Here is a 20,762-nt window from a genome sequence, read left to right on the forward strand (position 1 = left end):
TGTTTTTTTCCCCTCAAATGACAATATCGGTAAAACCGAAACCAAAACCGAACCAAATCCAAACTGAAAACCGAAAAAAAAACAAGCATTTTTCGAGAATTCAATTCTTGGTTCGATTTTAGCTTAAAACCGGCACAAACCGAGCCTTACACACCCTAGTAAAAATAAAAGAGGAGAGAAAAAGAAGATTAAAAAATCTATGGTTGTGCTTGGTGTGGTGCCGTAAGGTTTTGTGCTAAAACCGAACCAAAGTCCTAAAATTAGACTTTTGGATTTTTGAAACCGTTTGGTTTTCGGTTTTTTCAGCTTTTGTCATATAAGCTTGAAATTCTTAGGCCGAAAAACAAGTTAGACCAAAAATAATGAATTTACGTATAAATAATTTTTTGATTATTAACTAAGTGACTATTATACATTTGACCAAAAATATTTAAGTTACATATTTGTTAAATTCTTTTATATTACTTAATATAAAAAAAAATCTAGAAATTCAGTTTGGTTCGTTTTTTCGGTTTTTATTACATGTAAAACCAGCCGAACCATAAATTTCGCTTTTATAAAAACATAAAACCAAATCGTTGATCGTTGTTTTGAATCTGTTTTTTTGTTAGGATATTTCCGTTTATGCATTCTGGATCAGTTTTTCGGTTTCTTCCGCACCCTTAAAAAAATCTAACTATTTACTTAAAAAATAAAATATAAACAAAATATCCAAAAACATATTAAACACATAGCCGCCTCCCCAAAACTAGATATAAACAAATAAATCGCATCATCCCCAATTCCTTCCAACCCAAACCCTAGAATTGCATACGGATCCCAAATCCACTCAAATCATAACCCATACTCAATTCAATACCCATCGATTATTAATCATTCATCACTTTCTCGATCTACACCGTATAAACCCCAGGTTCGCCGACTATTTTCTCCATCTAATCGTTATTATATGCTGCATCTGATCTATTATATGTTTGTGTATGTATATGTTTAGTAAAATAAAACCCTTGATTGTTTGATGATAAAGGTTGTTAATTGTTAGTAAATCTATTCAGTTTCATTGTTATATGTTTAATAAAACCCTTGCTTGTTTGATGATAAAGGTTTATTGAGTGTTTGTGATCTAGTTAGCTTAGTAAAGCCCTAGCTTTAGAATTAAAGGTTAGTTAATTATATTTGATAGAGGTTGATATATTGAATTGAACCCTAATTGATGTTTAATACGTCTTAAAAATTGCTTTTTTTGTTTTTATTTTTTCCATAGAATGGTGAGTATTGAAACAATCAGTATAGCTACAGATATAATAATGCTCTTGAGTTGAAAACATAATTTTATAAGTAGGATGCATTGCATGTATATTACAGTAATCTTAAGCTGCAAATATAATACTCTGGTTTTTTATTTAAGTGTTTCAATTGTTGTATGCACTTGAATACATTATAAGTGGCAAGTTGAATACAAGTTACTGAATTTGTTTTATTGTTGCTTCTGTTTTTAGTGTTTCGCTTGATTTATTGTTTGCTTCATTTCAAAACAAAATCGAAAATTTTTTCTAGGAAAGGGCCATTTTACTTCGAGTAAGGCCTCAAAAACAGTTGAGCCAGACCTGATTTAGTGAGTATATTGCATAGAGTTGATTATGTGAATAAAATTGATAAAGTCGATTTGGTTATTTAATTGTTCCATGTTTCTATCTGGTTTAGCTGGTTTAAGTTGCCTGTTTGTTATAAGTTTATTTTTTGAATTGCTTCTGTAGTTTGTTATCTATAGATGATGATATTATCCTTGAAAATCTTTTGATTATATTTATGCATGCTATATCATTTTTTTAGTTGTTTGAGCTGCTGTTCGGGTTGTTATGAGTCTAGGTAGTTAAAAGATTCAAGGCGCATGCCTGGTGCCCTGGTCCAAGTTTTTTTTGGCTATTTCAGACTTGTTTTCGGCTGGTTCAGGCGTTTGAAACTAGTTTTGGTAGGTTTGTTTTCGGTTCAGGCGCTATTTGCACCTTGTTGCACTAAAAGCGCCTAGGCATGCACATCTTGAGCTTTTAATAAATAGGTGTGAGTTAGGTGGTGTTGTTCTGTTGATACATTGAACCTTTGTTTAAGCTGTTCATATCAATCATATATAGTTTTGAATCGTTTGACTTCTATAAACTCACTAGCACATATATTCCAAAGATCTGTTTTGACTTATTTGTTTTTTGTTTTTTTTTGCAGGTGCTTGTAACAATGGCAGCACTGAAGGAGATATTGCCACCAGCCAAATCATCCGCTGCTACATTCTACGATCATTCAAGTGATCCGTGGTTCAAGCAACGATACTCCGCCTCAACAGAAGAAGAAACCGCCACTGTTGTCAAAACCAACCCTATCCCAATATATAACACACCCGAAAGATTGAAATATCGTCCGTCAAAACCACAAGATTTTGGTGACGGTGGAGCGTTTCCCGAGATTCACTATGCACAATATCCACTTGATATGGGTAGGAAAAGAGAGAGTAACTCCGGCCCAAAAACATTGCCCGTTACTGTTGACGACAAGGGTAATTTGACGTTTGATGCTATCGTGAAGCAAAATGAAAATTCTAGAAAGATTGTGTACTCGCAACACCGAGATATTATTCCCAAGATTCTGAAAGACGATGAAGGACATGAAGAAGATGACGAGAAACAACAAGAGATCGAAAAGGTTACATTACAAACTAAAGAAGCTCTCGAGAAGATCGTGAACGTGCGGTTAAGCGCAGCGCAACCGAAAAACGTTCAAACGCAGTTGCAAGATTCGAAATTTATCAAGTACAAACCGTCGCAGCAATCGGCTGCTTTTAACTCGGGTGCAAAGGAAAGAGTCATTAGGATGGTGGAAATGCCAGTTGACCCGTTAGATCCACCAAAGTTTAAACACAAGCGGGTCCCAAAAGCTAACGGGTCACCCCCAGTTCCCGTCATGCACTCTCCACCACGACCCGTGACGGTTAAAGACCAGCAAGATTGGAAAATCCCACCGTGTATTTCTAACTGGAAAAACCCGAAAGGGTACACGATCCCGCTTGATAAGCGTTTAGCAGCCGATGGTAGAGGACTTCAAGAGGTTCAGATTAATGATAACTTTGCAAAGCTTTCAGAAGCTTTATATGTAGCGGAACAACAGGCCCGTGAAGCGGTTTCAATGAGGTCCAAAGTCCAGAAAGAAATGATGATGAAAGAAAAAGAACGAAAAGAGCAAGAGCTACGTGCGTTGGCCCAAAAAGCCCGGTCCGAAAGAACCGGTACCGGGGCCCCTATCACTGGTCCGGGCTCGTTTGCACCTGATATGAATATGATGGATACTGATGAGCCGATGAGACCCGAACACGAACATAAACATAAACGTGGGCTTGAACGTGAAAGAGACCGAGACCGAGACCAGCCGAGAGAGACGAAAGAGCAGAGAGAAGAACGGATCCAAAGAGAGAAAATCCGTGAAGAAAGACGTAGAGAACGTGAGAGGGAAAGACGGTTGGAAGCTAAAGATGCAGCCATGGGGAAAAAGAGTAAGATCACACGAGACCGTGACCGTGACATTAGCGAAAAAGTGGCTCTCGGTATGGCTTCAGCCGGGTCGGGCCGTGGTGGTGAGGTCATGTATGACCAGCGGTTGTTCAACCAAGAAAAGGGAATGGACTCGGGTTTCGTCACCGATGATCAATACAATATATACGATAAAGGCTTGTTCACTGCACAACCGACGTTATCTACTCTATACAGACCAAAGAAAGATGCTGACGATGAGATGTACGGTGGGGCCGACGAGCAGCTCGACAAGATCAGGAAGACTGACCGGTTCAAGCCCGATAAGGGTTTCTCGGGTGCGGGTGAGAAGAGCGGGCCGAGAGGTGGGCCGGTTGAGTTTGAGAAGGATGCGGCTGAAGATGCAGATCCGTTTGGTCTGGACCAGTTTTTGACCGAGGTTAAGGGCGGGAAGAAACCACTTGATAAGATTGGGAGTGGTGGGACCATGAGGGCTAGTGGCGGTGGATCGCGAGAAGGATATGATGGGTCGGGTAGGTCTCGTATTGGGTTCGAAAAGGGACGTTGATCGAGTTGTAACGTCGCTGGCTCGGTTTCTATGGGAGTTGCTTACATTATTAAATGTTTGTTTTAAGTATTTTGAGTTTGTACTAAAACTGAATGTTTGTTTTATTACTCAAAAAACTATGGATGCTACTATCTTGTTATCTTTAAGATATAAGATGTCATGTGAGCTTGTTTTATTTAAATTTTAACTTTTATTAATCTTCTAAATCTTCTAACAGTAAATAACTGAACGAGACATGAGACATGAGACATGAGACATGAGACATGAGACATGTGTTTATGTTTTTTTATTTGATTAAATAAACAAAAAGTTGTTTATTTTCGCTCTTTATTAAATAAACTAACATACATAAACTTACTGCTGAACGGTTTATATGTGTTTATGTTTGTTTATTTGATTAAATAAACAAAAAGTTGTTTATTTTCGCTCTTTATTAAATAAACTAACATACATGAACTTACTGCTGAACGGTTTATTGAACGTTTAGGTCGTTTACATGCTTACATAGTTACATGTACGAGCATATGTGTATGGCAGTCTTTTATCACATACTCCAACTTTATAATGTAAAAAAAACAATAAAAAAGAATTAGAAATTAATACTTTTCTAGTTTTCTATGTAAAGGCATTAATTGTTTCAATAAAATTTTGCTACATGTAACGGTATAAAAGCTGGTTGCTATTTAATAGTCTGAGCTCCTTTAAGTTATATATTAATAATTAAAAAGTCTTAAATGATCTAAGCTTGGTTCAAGCTCATGTAGTACCTAATATAAACGAGTCCAGCTTCGGTTTAAGCTCGGTTGTGCAATGCGAGGTAAAACTTAAAACACACAAGGCTCGTTAGTTTTTTAAGCTCGACGAGCCTAAATGTGCTTCCCGTAAAAGGTTCGAAGTCAGACTCAATAACTAGACGAGCTTTATTTGAGGCTTGATTGGAGCTCGAATAAGACGGGTTTGTTTCAGCTTTCTGTCGATTCAATCTTGAGCAGCTAGCGAACGATTCAACTCGTTACGGTATTTTAAATTATGTTAAAAAGGAATTCAAAGAAATAATAATAATAATAATAATAATAATAATAATAATAATAATAATAATAATAATAATAATAATAATAATAAAAGATACTTCACGTCTGCACGTCATATATATTGTACCTCTCATTCCTTTAATTATTTTGTGGCTATTAAACATGACAATTGCCCACTATTTAATTACGAAATCGACTACTAGCATTTAATCTTAAGGTTTGACTAACACGACAACCATGATTACTCTAGTGTCTATTTCATCGTATTATTATTAAGATTAAATTACACTTCATCGTATTTGCTCAAAATTTAATAAAAAAGTTCAATACAATAAAAATAACCAACAAAAAAAAAAATCAAACACAAAAACTTTAGTACAAAATTTAATACAACATAGAAATACTACACAATTAAAAATATGGTAGTTAACTACTTAAGTTTTCATTTGTAATATAACAATATGATACTTAAAGTATAAATAATAATAATAAAATGCTCGATTTTTTAATGAAGGTAAAAAAATAATATAATATTATAATATAGTATAAAAAGTATTGAACGTTTAAAAAAGGTGAACGGAAACAAAAATAGCTATTTCAAAAATAGTTTCCATTTCTTTTTTATTTTTCAACACTTAGATCTTAAGCATCGAATAACAATGACTAGATTACCTATGCACCATGCTCTGATCTAAACCATTCCAACCTCCAACGTGTACTAGGCTTCCTTCCTATCCAGTACGCAACATCTTTTTTAAACTCAGTTGAAATTACCGCTGAAACATATAATAAGCCAAAGTAGCCGTCCAGTCCTCACCCACTACTCATTCCAAAATTTGATTGCATCTTTATCATGGAGCCAATCAATAGATTAACGTGTTTTGCTCTAAACACTCGTGGAATTGTCAATGCGATATATAAACCTATTTTATTCATAAAATACACGAATCTAGAACCACAACGAAAGTCAATAACGGGCAACATTTATTACTACATTTTTAGCATGACAAGTGTCTTATAAACCATAGGACGATACATCAATATAAATCAACCCATAAATTTTAAAAAAAATACAACAAAAGAAACAACTACACAAAAATATTTACAATAATTCATTTGCACTTTATATGAATCACTTACGTCTCTCATTGAGACTCGTAGACGGGGATTACCAATGATGGATTATCCATAAACGAGTTTCCTTGTTGTTGAAGTATATTCGCACTTTTATTTCACATTATATAAAAAATGGCCAATCCTCTCACTTTGATGTATAGCAATTAACATATAGAATATATATGTATAGTTTTGATTTAATACTAATAGAAAAGAGAAAACAATTGAATTGTGCGATTAAATAACCAGTTAAAATCATATATGTCCACGTTGATTTGGTTTGATTTTAATCATATAGAAGGGGCCCCAAGTTATTAATAATATAAGTTGTGTGAATAGACCGTACTCATATCTTCACAAATCCAACATTATAACATAGCTGGAGTATCTTCAGGGAAATCATCATGAACCAACCAATAACATAGAAATTTAATAATGCAATAGTAACCTTTTTATTTGTTTTCCTACCAAAAAGTAACAGATTTAGCAACTATTAATAATGGTAAATTGAAAATAAATAATCTCATTTTTTTATTAACTGGTAATAATTTCATCTTTAAAAATCTCCGACAATGGTCTAATCTTTCGACTATTTTTCTCTCAATGGACTTCCGTTAAAAAACACTTAACTTCACTAATTTTTTTTCTCGAATTTCAAACTGATGCTGTAAGGTTTTTGATCGGAAAAAGGATATGAGTCGACTGTGCAAAACTTATCTCGAAACGATGATCCGAACGAAGAAACAGTGTTTCAATTCGGGTGTTTGAATTTCCAATTAACAAAAATCAAACCCTTTGAATCACCGTTTCGAGATAAGTTTTACATCAGTCAACTTGTATTCTTCTTCCGATCAAAAGCCGCCCTAAAACATCGGTTTGTTTACGGATGTCCATTGAGAGAAAAATAGTCGAAATGTTTGACCGGCGACGTGAATTTTTAAAGATGAGATTATTATCAACCAATACAAAAAAATAGATTATTTATTATCAATTTGCCTTTAATTTTTAATGATATATTAGTTTTTTTTCTTCAGAGCTGACTGGATTGCTACTTCTTTTTGGAGATCAAATGATGATTTTATTTGATATCTTGAAATTGAATTTTGTAAAAGAAAGTGGGCCAGATTGCCAGATATTGTATTTTTATAAAGAGACATATCACAAAAATGAAAAGTATTGTTATTAAGGTTAAGGCACACTCTTAGGAAAATAACTCCTTAAGTTGTTGATCGTGTAAAGAGTTATTTCTTTCCGTAATTAGTGGAATTTTATTAAAATCATAGATTGTTTTATTCATTTAAAATCTAATCTATATGCAATGTATGGTGATGTTTAAGTTTTGACTTATAATATTCTATGCATTTGAAAGTTACCAATATGTTAATTTCTTTACTATTAATGTTCTGGATATAATTAAAACATAGTAAGTATTGTAATTTGTAAAGAATGGTTTAACAAGATTAAATAGTTAGTTACAAAAAGAAAATACAAAGATTATAACTTCTTTCAAGTTTCAATGTAACAATAACATATAGTAATCTTATAAAAAAGACCACAATTATAAGTAATTATTTACTTTATTTAATCTTATCAAACAGACCATAAAAATAAGTAATTAAAAGTATAAGATTTACTCTATTATTAGATGAGATGTGGTACATCTAGAATATACGTTAATGTGCAGTAAAAACACTTTAAAGCTAATTTTTTAGAAGTGTTCACTAGTGTTTATGGTAGTTTTTAAACTTAGAATTGATTTAACAATGATTATCATCATGATGGTTTTAGGAAATAGCTTCCTAGCTACCTTTTGACAACTATAACTATATAACTACCATGGAAAACAATGGTTATCATCATGGTTTTAAGAAAATAGTGAACATCAACATGTAGAAGATTCAAAAAGAAACATACACACATAGGATTACAAGCATACACAATTTTTTTTAACATGCAAAATTTATGAACCTACTAAGATATAAATAATTTAGTTCGCTCTTTCATTTTTACCCTATATGCATCATATAACTATCGTTTTTATTCTAGTCGATTGAGATCGGTAATTACTTTTTTTCATTTGAGGTCACCAATATAATGAAAACAATCATGATAGTAGTATAGGAAAACTTATGATAACGTCTATAATTTCAGCAGGTGTTTACGCTTAGAGCATCTCCAATAGGGAGTTTGTACCCCTCGTCTAGATTGCGTGGCAAGGAACACACTATGAGAAAGCAGGCGCGTAGCCCATGGGCCCCACTCTAACATACACATATATGCATAATTTTAATATTTTTAAAAATATTTTTAATAGAGTTTTTGTTGTTAAAGAAATTGGATGTACATTTTGAAAGAGTTTGAATTCTGATCAATATTGTTGATGTGAGCTTTATGGAATGTAACATTGGAGATCCTCTTAAATATGTAAATGATTCATATTAATAAACTTTAACAACCATGACCTACACAACAATTTAACCCAAAAACAAAACCAAAACTTCATAACATAAACTCAAAAACTTATAAAAAAAAAAAAAAAACATAATAGAGATATTAAACTACAATCAAAACATCTTTTGCTGCTTCAACTCCTTATAAAAATTCTTAATAAACTCCTCAGCCTTCATATCCACTTGCAAACTCTTCTCCTCCATGTAATTCTCCGGGAAAGGCGAATCCGATACTCGCAACTGCCTTACATTCATCCCACTCTCCCCAAACCCTAATACCGTCAACGGAGACTTCTCCGGCTCCATATCATACTCATAACTATTCAAAACATCAAACACTTTCCTAACCTCATGAACACTCAACTCATAGCCTTTATGTGACCTCAAACGGTTGTTTTTTCTTTTCAAGTTAAAAACCAGAGTGTTACTACAACTAAATTGGTACTCTAGTGGCGCAATGAAGCTCGTGTTGGTGGCGTTGGGGCGACAAGTGAGTGTTTGGTGGTCGAAAAGAAGGGTTCCGAGGGCTTTTCCCGCGAGTTTGGTGGATCTTTTGAGCATCATGTGTAGTGCAAACCATGGGATGTTTTTTGATAATCTTTTTTTGAGTATGTAGAGAATTGCTCTTATGATACCACAAAGCTTCTTGGTTGTCAATGATGTTTGTTGTTGTTGTCGTCCTATGATCTCCATATTATTATTATTATTATTATTATTATTATTATAGAGAGAGAGAGAGAGATGTTTGGTAGGAAATGAGAGATATAGGTGTATCATGTATGTGTATATATATAGGGAATATGAGGTGAAAAGAAACGGGTGGAAATAGTTAATATAGTTGATATGGGTTATAAATGCTAACATTATTTTGGACAAGTTTAAAAAACGTAGCCTAATCGCCTCTTAAAATCTATAAACAACTTAATATTAATAATACATTAATACTTAATAAGATATCGATTTTGGGTTTAGGTGTGCGTGATTCGGTTCGGTTAATAACCAATATCAAAATTGAGTTTAAATTTTGCTTAAAAATACATGAAATGAAGGTTTACATTAAATGAATGTATAAATATATGAAATTAAAATATTAGTACATGAAATGAAGATGTAAATACATGAAAATGATAGTATTAAACAATTAAGACATATAATACATGAAATAGTGGGAAAAAAAGCTTGAAAATATGAAAAAAATTTTGAAGAATTCGGTGCGGTTCAGTTAATTTGGTTTCGTTTTTTTCAGTTCGATTTTATGAGTGTTTGGTTTGGTTTCAGTTAATGATTCGGTTATTGATTACCCCTAAATTTTTTGGGTATTTGGAGTGGGTTGAAATGGTTATTCGGATTTGGATGTGTAATGAAATGTTTAGATAAAGCTATATTGTATTTATCACAAAGCAATAACAAATATTAAAGGTGGCGTGCCTATATTGATAGGATAGGGGTGAACTTTAAAAAAGAAAGTAAATATGATATTAATTATGAGCGATTTGCAAGAAATTTTGAAATCGAGCTCATGAAATATTGACAAACTCTCAAGAAAAATATATTTAAAATTTTTAAAACCGTAAGCATGTAATTATATAAACTAGTTGACGAAAAGAATTAAATAAATGCATCTTTAGCCGCCTCCTTAGCTTTGGGTTTCCTTTGAGCGCGAAATTGAAAGAACAAAGAATCAATTACGTGGAAGAACTAAGAAGTGGCGGGCTTTTGAGCTATAAGGCGGTTTTGTACGGATTTAGTTTGGGAGGTGTACGTTTTGTTTTTCGGATTTTACTTGTAATATTGGTGTTTTAGGTGGATGTTCTTCACAGATTTTTCAGTTTGCAAACATCTTGCTACTTTGTTTCGGTTGTCTAATATATTTTTTATTGATCGTTCAAAAATGAAATAAAATCCTTCAATATCCTACCAATAGCTATGTTATTGGTTTGTTGTCTTTTAACTATATATATATAATTTACAAGTAATTATGTAGATATTTGTTATGATTTATGTAAATTGAATAGTACGTCCTACCAGCCTACCATCAATATTGGTCATATTAAGATTAACCAATAATGGTACATGTACAAATTTTATTTAATATAGTTTTCGACTTAGACATCTTATTATAATATAAGTATTACTATTTTATACGACAATCTAGGTGTCCATTTGAGCACCTATCATTTTATAACTATTACGTACTTCTTAATTTTAAACTATAACACATGTTCATAAACTGATTTCATGTATATATAATTTGCTTCATGTAATTTTATTTTCATCGATCGAGACATGTTAATTCAAGACACATCTCGTAATTTTAATGCATATATTTTACTGAAAGATCACAAATAACTTTTATTTCATTTATTTGTATGTATTTTTCTACATCAAACTAAACCTTTTCTCATGTATCTAATTTATTTGTTATAGTATATACGTGAAGTAATAATTAATTTATGTATTTCATAAATTAGATGTATAATTTGATATTAGTAGATACTAACTTACTATTGTAGTATCATATAACTCTTATCTAAAAGAGTTTTTATATCATCGTCAAATGCTTTACAAATTACAATGATTTATCTTTAAAAAGTAAGGGTTGATAAAATCGATCATACTAAAAACAAAACTTTAAGTACAGTTCGTCTTTCGGTGTTGAAAAGTTACTATATATATGCATGATCTGCTGAACACTGTTAGAAAACCAGTCGTATTTAAAACAAAAATGGGATTAACATACGTCAATTCTCTACACAAGCTTTTTCGAGTTTAGCAATTTTGCATGCGTCTGTCTATTCATTCAACGCAACCTGACCTGCATCAAACCCATCGGCAACTACTAACCATAACCATAGTTTCTAAAGTAACTTTTAGTTGTTACAATAAGAATAGAAGAAACCTTTTTGAGAGTAAAAGTAGAATCACACAACTTGAATTAAATACATTAAATATCATTATACTAACTTTTCATTTCATAAAATCATCACAAATGACTTATTCCAACTTTTAACAATGAAAACTAAATAATAATAATTAAATAAAATCTTGTCAACACTCGAGACACGTAAAAACTGATATATGTATTATAGTATAAGCCTGAAAAACGTGAATTATGTGACGTGGAATATATTATTAGTTAATAAAAAAATATGCAATAATCAAGGTAAATGATTGTGAAAATGTTGAAACGTACCTAGTGAGTTAATTATTGAGAAAGTGACATATTTATTTGCTATGTACATTGCCAATTTGGTATTCTATTTCGTGTTACAACCGATTAATATTGGCCGCTAAAATTAATTATTAAGGACAGGTGTCATAGCAGGGGAAATTAATATGCATATTTAATTAAGCAATAATATTATATATATTGTTTATAATTCCAAATGTTAATAAAAAAATATTTACGTAAACGTGTGTCCATGAGAATGATTAAGAACGTGATATAACAATCAACGATTGGCAGCAGTATAGGAAAATACAAAAAAACTATTAACTAAATAAGCGTGTAACGAATTATAAAGAAATATTCATAGAGTTCCTCTAAGACAGTACAACACGACGTGTGGTTTAACATTTATAATGGATATATAGATCTTGAATTCTTAATGTATCATATAGTTGTGAAATGAGGTGTTGACATTATATCTATAACCTCTATGAGTAGAGAAGATAAAAATCATGATATATGAGGTTTATCATAAGCTTCATATTAATCGTTGTGACCAAATGCTCTTGGAACACATACGCGAAAGAAGTCATCGTGTGATGATGCTATGCTATGGGGATCTCTATACCGTTTTTATGACTTTGTGTTATTATTCCATTTCTATACATTCTTATAATAGTTTTCTTAAAAAGCTACTATTTTTTGTTTTAATATTTTATTTTAGTAGAAGTTTGGACTTTTTTTGAACGAGAAAGTATATTATTGAAAGTTTCAGCAAGAAGCTAGGAACAAGTAACTTACGCGCCATCTATTATGATCACATTTGGATGAGTAATGAATGTTTTTGTATTTTGAGATTAGAGAGTTGTTTCCAGGAAGAGAAACTCAATAATAAAAATTACCGTTTTTTTAAAGTGGTTTCACTAGATCCGTTCTAATTCAATCCAAACCGGTTCCTATTGGTTCAGATTATTTGTCTAATAACCGGTTCTAATCTGAACCGGTTTTAAAATTTTTTGATTTTAAAAGAGAACCCGACGTCCCGACCTACAGAAAATAAACTGTTAAAAAGGATTGGGCCAAGTCCTATTCAGCCTCACTGATGTGGGCTAAAGCCCAACATGAGTACATGACACATGATTAATACAACATTTAAACCAACTAAACTATCTTGATTTTGCATGGTTATAAAATGGTTAAATGAGTACAATGAACAATCGATTTATAATAGGTGGAATTAAAATAGTCGATTTAGACTAAATTTTGATAACGTCAGCGGTTAAGACTTAGCCTGTAATACCTAAAAGTATATATGGTTTTAAAACTAACAGTGTATTCGGGTTTTTCGGGTTGCCCCAAATCCTAGAATTCAGACCCAATAACCAACCGAATTACTTCGGTTCGGGTTAGCATTTTCTCAGGTTCAGGTTTCTTACGTCGGGTTAGTTCGGGTTCGAGTACGGGTTTTCTCGGGTTGAGTTTCTGGTTTCGGGTAAAAGTGACAGCCCTACCCGCCGGACTGGTTTACTATATGCAACTCTAACCTATCTTTTCATGTTCTACATGTATCTTGTGTTTACTATGAACAATCCCTTATTAATTATTATCATCATCATTGTTAATGTTATAGAAATTATCATTGGGCCTCTTAGGTAAAATCGAACTCGACTAACTTATCAAAGACAACAACTAAATTAAGTGGCCTTCTTCATAAATATGATAAAAACAGATGTCTTGTTACATAAGAAACACTTTTACTTGACCCTCAAGTCAACCACTTCTTTTTATTCATATCTATACTAAACCCATAAACCCTCACACCCTAAACCATGCAAACCACACCGGAAACCACCCGTGAACCATGCCCGGACCGGATACTCGACAACGTAGGCGGCGCGTTCGCCATGGGCGCCATCGGTGGCTCGGCTTACCACATCTTCAAAGGCATAAAAAACTCCCCACCTGGCCACCGTTTCATCGGCGGCCTAGAATCCGTAGCGATGAACGCGCCACGTGTGGGCGGTAGTTTCGCGGTATGGGGCGGGTTATTCTCCGCATTCGATTGTACCATGGTTTACGCGCGCCAAAAGGAAGATCCATGGAACTCTATTATTGCTGGAGCAGCCACTGGTGGGCTGCTCCAGCTGCGCCATGGGCTAAGGCCCGTGGCGCGGTCAGCTCTGGTTGGTGGGGTTTTATTGGCGTTAATTGAAGGCGCGGGTATTACGCTTAATAAGTTGGCTAGTGTGCAACAGCCTCAACAACAGGTTGTTATTGAAGAGGTGTCACAACAAAAAAATGCGTCATCTTCGTCCTCGTCCTCGTCCTGGTTTGGAGGTTTGTTTGGTGGGAAGCAAGATGAAGCGAAGCCGAAGGCGAAAGATAATGTGTTGGAGAGTTTTGATTCGCCGATGCCGCCGAGTTTTGAGTTTAATTGAATGAATGAATGAATGTGTTTTGGATTTGATTTTTGTTATGGGACTTGTTTAGAGTGTTTGATATGAGAGAATAGGTATTTGCATAAGAACATATATAAGAGCTAATGTTATTTGTTAATGAAATATTTAGACAAACATACATCATCTTGTTTTTGTTTTATTTACTGAACACAATGAGTTATAATAATAATTATTATTGTTATATAAGGACCGCTGTTAAGTCTTGACTGGGTCACTTCGTGGTATCATCGTGTTAGGGGGTGTTTGGAATTGCTTCTTAAAAATGCTTTTTGCTTTTTGGAGAGTCAAAATGTCCAAAATGACCCTCCAAAAGCACCTAAAAGCACCAATTTGGTGCTTTTAGGTGCTTTTGGAGGGTCATTTTGGACATTTTGACTCTCCAAAAAGCAAAAATTGGTGCTTTTAGGTGCTTTTGGAGGGTCATTTTGGACATTTTGACTCTCCAAAAAGCAAAAAGCATTTTAAAGAAGCAATCCCAAACATGCCCTTAGTCGTCCTTGGCATGGTTTTTATTAGTTCGTGTTTTTTTTGTCTGTTTTAAACTTTTGATTTTTTTATATAACGGAACGAAGATGACGAAAACTGACTGAACGTATATAATGGAAGCCGACGAAACGTTAAGTTCGTGTTTTTTTTGTCTGTTTTAATTCTTGTACGGTAACGAACATGACGAAAACCGACCGAACGTCCATGTTTTGTTTTTTTGTTTGCTTTAGTTCCGCTAAGTTAACGACCGTAATGAAAACCAACCAAATTCACGTAGACTCACAACCTCAACGCATGGGACTAACAACTCATCCCTGGATTTACCAACGCCCGAGTTTACTAACCAACGCCTAACCACTGGTCCACCTCGATTTTTAGCTCATGTACCGCAACAAACGTAACCGAAACCGTCTGAATTTGTGTCGAGTTACTGCCTAATAGAGGTGGGCAAATAAACCGGTTAATCGAACCGACCCGAAAATCGAACTGAAACTGAACCAGTTTAAAACTGATTATGTAGGAACCGGTTTGGAACCGATTGAAACTGTAGGTTCGGAACCGGTTTGTAATTTTCTCCCCCAAAACCGGTTACCCGAACAGAAACCGGCCAAAACCGGGCAAAAACCGAACTGAAACCGATCAAAGCCCGAATTGAAACCAATCGTAACATTGTAAGAAGCTGGTTTCAACCCAAACCGAAACCGATTACAAACCGGTTTTGACTTTTGTTGATCAAACCAAACCGGTTTTAAGTTATAAACCGATTTGTGCACCTCTACCGCCTAATGCCCAAGACTGACAACGCTTGAGTTTTAACACCGACCAGGTTTAAAAAAAAACAAAAACAAAAACAAAAACTCAGCTAACTTTACATCATCACCATGACGCCACCAGAACCTTCACGTGACGCGAGGAGCGAGTGGAAGGTAGACAACTTCCGTATCGTATGCGCCGTAAGCACCATATGCTCGGTCGCGCCACGTAGTCTTGGCGGTTCTTTCGTTATAGCCATGTATACCGCGCGTCAAAAAACGGATGCATGGAACTCAATCATCGCGGGGGCAGCCACCAGCGGGCTTTTTCAGTGGCGCCAGGGGTTGCACGCCGTTGCTCGCTCGGGTATTGCGAGTGGTGTTGGGTTGACTGTTGCGAAAATTGTGGTTGATAAGTTTGATAGCGCGTAACAACAAGTTGTTGTTGAAGCAGCCCCACAACAACCTACGCTTTCGTCCTCGTCCTTGAAACCGAAGGCGAAAGATAATGTGTAGTTTTGAGTTTGTTTGATGTTATTTGGATGATTATTTGTTGCATGTTTACCTGACTCTCTATTGTAATTTGATCATTTATTTTATTGTTGTTAATTAAATTATAAATGTGAGTGAGTATTTGGATGATTATTAAGTATATATAAGTAACACTTGTAGTTTATTATGTTTATGAATTATAATTTGGTTCTATTATGATATGTGTTGATTAACATATCACATAAAGGTGCACAAACCGGTTTAAAACTCAAAACCGGTTTAGGGTGAAACCTGTTTGATTTGGTCAGTAAAAGTCAAAACCAGTTTATGATCGGTTTCTGTTCGGGTTGAAACCGGTTTCTTGATCAGGTTACGTTTAGTTTTGGTTCGGGTTTCGGTTCGGTTAATCGGTTTGGAACCGGTTTTGGTGAAGAAAATTAAAAACCGGTTTCAATCGGTTTCAAACTGGTTTCTACATAATCGGTTTCAAACCGATACAGTGTCTGTTCGGTTAACCGGCTTATTTTCCCACCTCTAATAGCACCCGGGTGTTTTGAACGCATTGATCATGGTTGATTTCGGTTAACCGATATAAGTACAAAATTATTAATCATGCTTGGTTTTGGTTTTGGTTGATTTTAGGCTCAAACCAAACCAGTTCCGAAGTGTTGGTTCCATTCAGTTTCGGTTTATTGTATGGGTTCCATTCGGTTATAAATCGGGTTTGGGCCTTACATATTGGCTTGAAGCGCTTGAGTCTGAAAAAAGTTGGCTCAAAATAATAAATTTTGGTCTAAACTCTTTGCTCCTATATATGAATATAGACGGGAAACTTTTCGTCTAAAATAATGAATTATGACTACAAATTCAATAACAAACATTCAAACAAATTTATTGTGGTTCGCTTTTGGAGCAAGGTATAACTGAACCGAACCAAACCGTAATTTTGTTTCACAAAGAAAACAAAACCGAACAACCTGTTGTTAATTAGTTATTTTGGTCCGGTTTTTTGGTTGTGGTTCGGTTAGTCGGTTTTGCACAAAGAATGACAAGCCTAAGAGTTTTTACTTGGACCGATAGACCATCAAAATGTTAGGGTATTAATAGTATAATGGGTTATGAAAATAATCATTACAACTGAGTTCGTTAAATATACAAACGGAACGGGGATGTGGAATAAGCTAGGGTGTGCGTGGTGTGGTTCGGGTGCGGTTTTCAACTAAAACCAAACCGAACACCAAAACTTCGATTTTTCGAGTCTTTGAAACCGTTCGGTTTCTGTTTTTCAGTTTTCGTTTGGGTTCAGTTTTGGTTTTTGCCATTTGAACTTGAAAATTTTAGGCCGAAAAAATGGTTGGCAGAAAATAATGAATTTAAGTATAAATATATTTGTTAATTGTAAAATAATAGACTATTAAAAATATTTGACTTACGTATTTATTAAATTCTAATAAATTACTTAATATAAATTATATAAAAAAAACAAAAATTTAGGATCTCGGTTCGGTTTTTATTATATGCAAAACCAAAACCGAACCGTTAGTTCGGTGTTTACAAAAACATAAAACCAAACCATCGGTTTTTGTTTCGGATTGGTTTTTTCGGTTACGAATCGGTTTTTTTCGGTTTCTTGCACACCCTAGAATAAGCAGCTAATGATTTGATAGTAAATCTCGTTCTCTACGATTATTCTTCTTCTGCAATTCTTTAGCTCAATTACCGTTTTATATCGTAACACAAAAGAAGTAAGCTACATTCATTAACTCATAATATGCAAAATTAAATAAAAAAAATAGAAAAAAATACAAAAATAAATAAACAATGTGAGTGTTAAAAGGCTTACTTAATAATGTTTTAAAACCTTGCTTTATTCATTCATTCACTAATACATCTTAAAACATGTGAACATACAATTCCATGTGTGACGCTACAAGAGCCCATATAATTTAATGGGAAATAGATACCATAAACCAAAAAACAAACCATGAGTCCAAAAAATCTTAAAACAAATGTACAAAAATCCAACACAAATTTATGCCGACTCGATATACTCGAGGTACTGAGAGTGTGACGCTGCGAGAAGAGCAGCACCGAGGCCCGACCCGTCATTCGATAGCTCGATGATAATGTTTCTCGAGGTTTCTTCACCTAACAATTCGAACATGGCGTTTTGCATCGCGTTTCTGAACTTGGTGTAGTGTTCGAATAATCCACCGTCCATTGCTATTATTGATTTTTGATTTTCTTCGCCTTCCTTGGAAACAGAAACGTCTCGTCCGGTTTTTTTGAGGATTCCGAGGATTCCGGCCGCCGAGAGACGAGCACCGCGAGTTGCCACGATTTCACAGAGCTGGACGATTACTTTTCGCATCTTTAGAGAAGTATTGGATATCTGCAAGTCAACTTTGCACGTAATCATATATAATTTCTATTTAGAATATTAAAATTTCATGCTTACATAATTATTATAAAAATAACTAAATAGTATATAACTTGGGGTACAAAACCGAGGCCAAAACCATCATGATACGACGTTAGGGGGTGTGCAAGAAACCGAAAAATCCAAACTGGAAAAACCGAACCGAAACAAAAACCAATGGTTTGGTTTTATATTTTGGTAAAAACCGAACTAACGGTTCAGTTTTGGTTTTGCATATGATAAAAACCGAAAAAACCGAACCGAATTCCTAAATTTTTGTTTATTTATATTTTATATTAAGTAATTTATAAGAATTTATTAAAATATGTAACTCAAATATTTTTTGTCAAATATATAATAGTCTATTATTTTTTAATTAACAACATTATTTATCCTAAATTCATTATTTTTTTGCCAATTTTTTTTTTGGCCTAATATTTTCAAACTCAAATGGCAAAAACCGAAACCGAACCGAATGTCTAATTTTTTTATATAATTTATATTAAGTAATTTAGAAGAATTTATTAAATATGTAACTCAAATATTTTTTGTCAAATATATAATAGTCTATTATTTTTTAATTAACATTATTTATTCCTAAATTCATTATTTTTTTGCCAATTTGTTTTTCGGCCTAATATTTTCAAGCTCAAATGGCAAAAACGAAAAAACCGAAACCGAACCGAAAACTGAAAAACCGAAACCAAACAGTTTCAAAAACTCCAAAAACCGAAGTTTTGGTTTTCGGTTTGGTTTTAGCAGAAACCGCACCGAACCGCACAACACACACCCCTACGATACGTACCTCAAGTATATCTTTCAGCTTGGTTGCTACCACTTTAAGATCCGGAGTCGAATCGTGATGCATTGCAGACATATCAGGGGTCCTGAAAAAATATCAAACAATATATGAAAATTTAAAGTCAAAACAAATAACATATGCAGCAGTCGAAGATCAATTTATTAGTTAGTACCATTGTGGATTATCATATAACAATGATGTACCTTAATACGAAGGGCTTTTGAAGTTTGGATGGCACGGCATCTCCAAAAAACTCGGCTTCTTCAGCCATCTTTAACAAGACTCGTCTTACCACTTCTCCCAAATACATTCCCGAAATCATCTTCTCGTAAATCTGTTTAAAAAGATTATATTATATTATTATATGAATAAACAATATTATGATGGCATTAAGCTAAAGGTTAATTACAAAAAAAAATGTAACTTGTTACTTGCTTTCGGCTTTTGTTAGTGTGCAGCATATTTTAAATTTCTACCGTTGTATCTAAACAATTATATATACTAGATAACAAGAAAAGAGTATCCAAATCTTTACCTGCTCTCCAGGGTTCAAGCTATCGTTATCAAGACTTTCATCAAACTCGGTTAAAGGAAGATGTGATGACCGGAAGTTGCCCCATTCCATATTTATAACCTTAACATATAAAGAACCATTATTTATCTATGTAAAAAATTACTACCAACTGTATGAATAATAATAATAATAATAATAATAATAATAATAATAACTAACCATTTCTCCTGATTTAGGAAGTAGACCTTGCCATTTAGGAATTGCATTCGCACGCTCTGCATATGCTGCATTGGTTCCCGTACCTAATATCACAGCAGCAATGACATCAGAGTTACCATACCGCCCTCCTGCTAATGTTCCCACTGTATCATTGACCTGCATTCTCAACACAAAATTATAAATTTTTTAACCTTTTAAGGCTCTACTCAATCTGGTCAATTAACGAAAGAAAAAGACTAAAAGTTAAGTACACCGTTATTTCAGCATAAAATTAATTATAAAAAAAAATAAAAATTACCAAAGCGGAAACACGCATATCAAGGCCGACCCTTTCCATTGCTTTCGTCAACTCTTCCACGACATCTAATCCAACCTGTTATAAAACAAACCAATAACACTGCATAAACAGAAACCCTTAATTGATTATGGTAGAATGTCTATTATACCCTCGAAATCCTGTAAGCATGTACAATATGTACTTCTAATACAATTCCAATAATAATGTATTTTTATTTAAAAAAATTTGTCTCACTTTTCGTTTTCAAAATAATTCTGTCTTTGTTTCGTTTTGTGGTTTATAGTATAGAGTAAAAAAGGGCAAAATAGTAAAAGAACATAGGAAGCAACACTGATTGCATCTTTAATATTAATCTTGAAAACATAAAAAATATGTACTAACAAAATTCCTCAAAAATTATATTTTTAATAAAAAAACTATTGCTTTCCATTTTCATAATAAAAAATTTGTTTTGCTATGTCTTTGTGAGGTT

The 20,762-nt window shown here is 33.7% G+C and overlaps 2 protein-coding genes and 2 pseudogenes across 3 annotated transcripts; 2 read left to right on the forward strand and 2 right to left on the reverse strand.

The window, feature by feature from the left end:
- The first annotated feature begins 755 nt into the window (after positions 1-755).
- Positions 756-4,120, forward strand: LOC143601331 (SNW/SKI-interacting protein A pseudogene; annotated as a pseudogene). The gene is made up of 2 exons (XR_013147629.1): positions 756-913; positions 2,221-4,120. The product of XR_013147629.1 is annotated as an SNW/SKI-interacting protein A pseudogene (transcript).
- Positions 4,121-8,794: 4,674 nt separating this feature from the next.
- On the reverse strand, positions 8,795-9,373 carry LOC143601327 (uncharacterized). Its single transcript, XM_077078767.1, has one exon. The coding sequence runs from the start codon at positions 9,371-9,373 to the stop codon at positions 8,795-8,797; it is 579 nt and encodes a 192-aa protein (XP_076934882.1).
- A 4,206-nt stretch (positions 9,374-13,579) lies between these two features.
- LOC143601326 (mitochondrial import inner membrane translocase subunit TIM17-2 pseudogene) lies at positions 13,580-14,300 on the forward strand (annotated as a pseudogene).
- Positions 14,301-17,885: 3,585 nt separating this feature from the next.
- On the reverse strand, positions 17,886-20,365 carry LOC143601328 (hexokinase-2-like; the record flags this gene model as incomplete). Its single annotated transcript, XM_077078768.1, has 6 exons — positions 17,886-18,430; positions 19,263-19,344; positions 19,463-19,593; positions 19,795-19,893; positions 19,993-20,148; positions 20,291-20,365. Coding segments are annotated over 6 exons (903 nt in total), but the record flags the coding sequence as incomplete, so codon positions are not given.
- Between the last annotated feature and the right edge of the window lie 397 nt (positions 20,366-20,762).

This window comes from Bidens hawaiensis, unplaced genomic scaffold, assembly GCF_021521415.1.
Source record: "Bidens hawaiensis isolate Kalapana, Puna unplaced genomic scaffold, B.hawaiensis_p1.1 tig00056069_1, whole genome shotgun sequence".
Taxonomy (NCBI): Eukaryota; Viridiplantae; Streptophyta; class Magnoliopsida; order Asterales; family Asteraceae; genus Bidens; species Bidens hawaiensis.

What these genes read in the sequence shown, in the direction of transcription:
- LOC143601327 (XM_077078767.1), bottom strand. Translation starts at nt 9,373, where the DNA reads ATGGAGATCATAGGACGACAACAACAACAAACATCATTGACAACCAAG.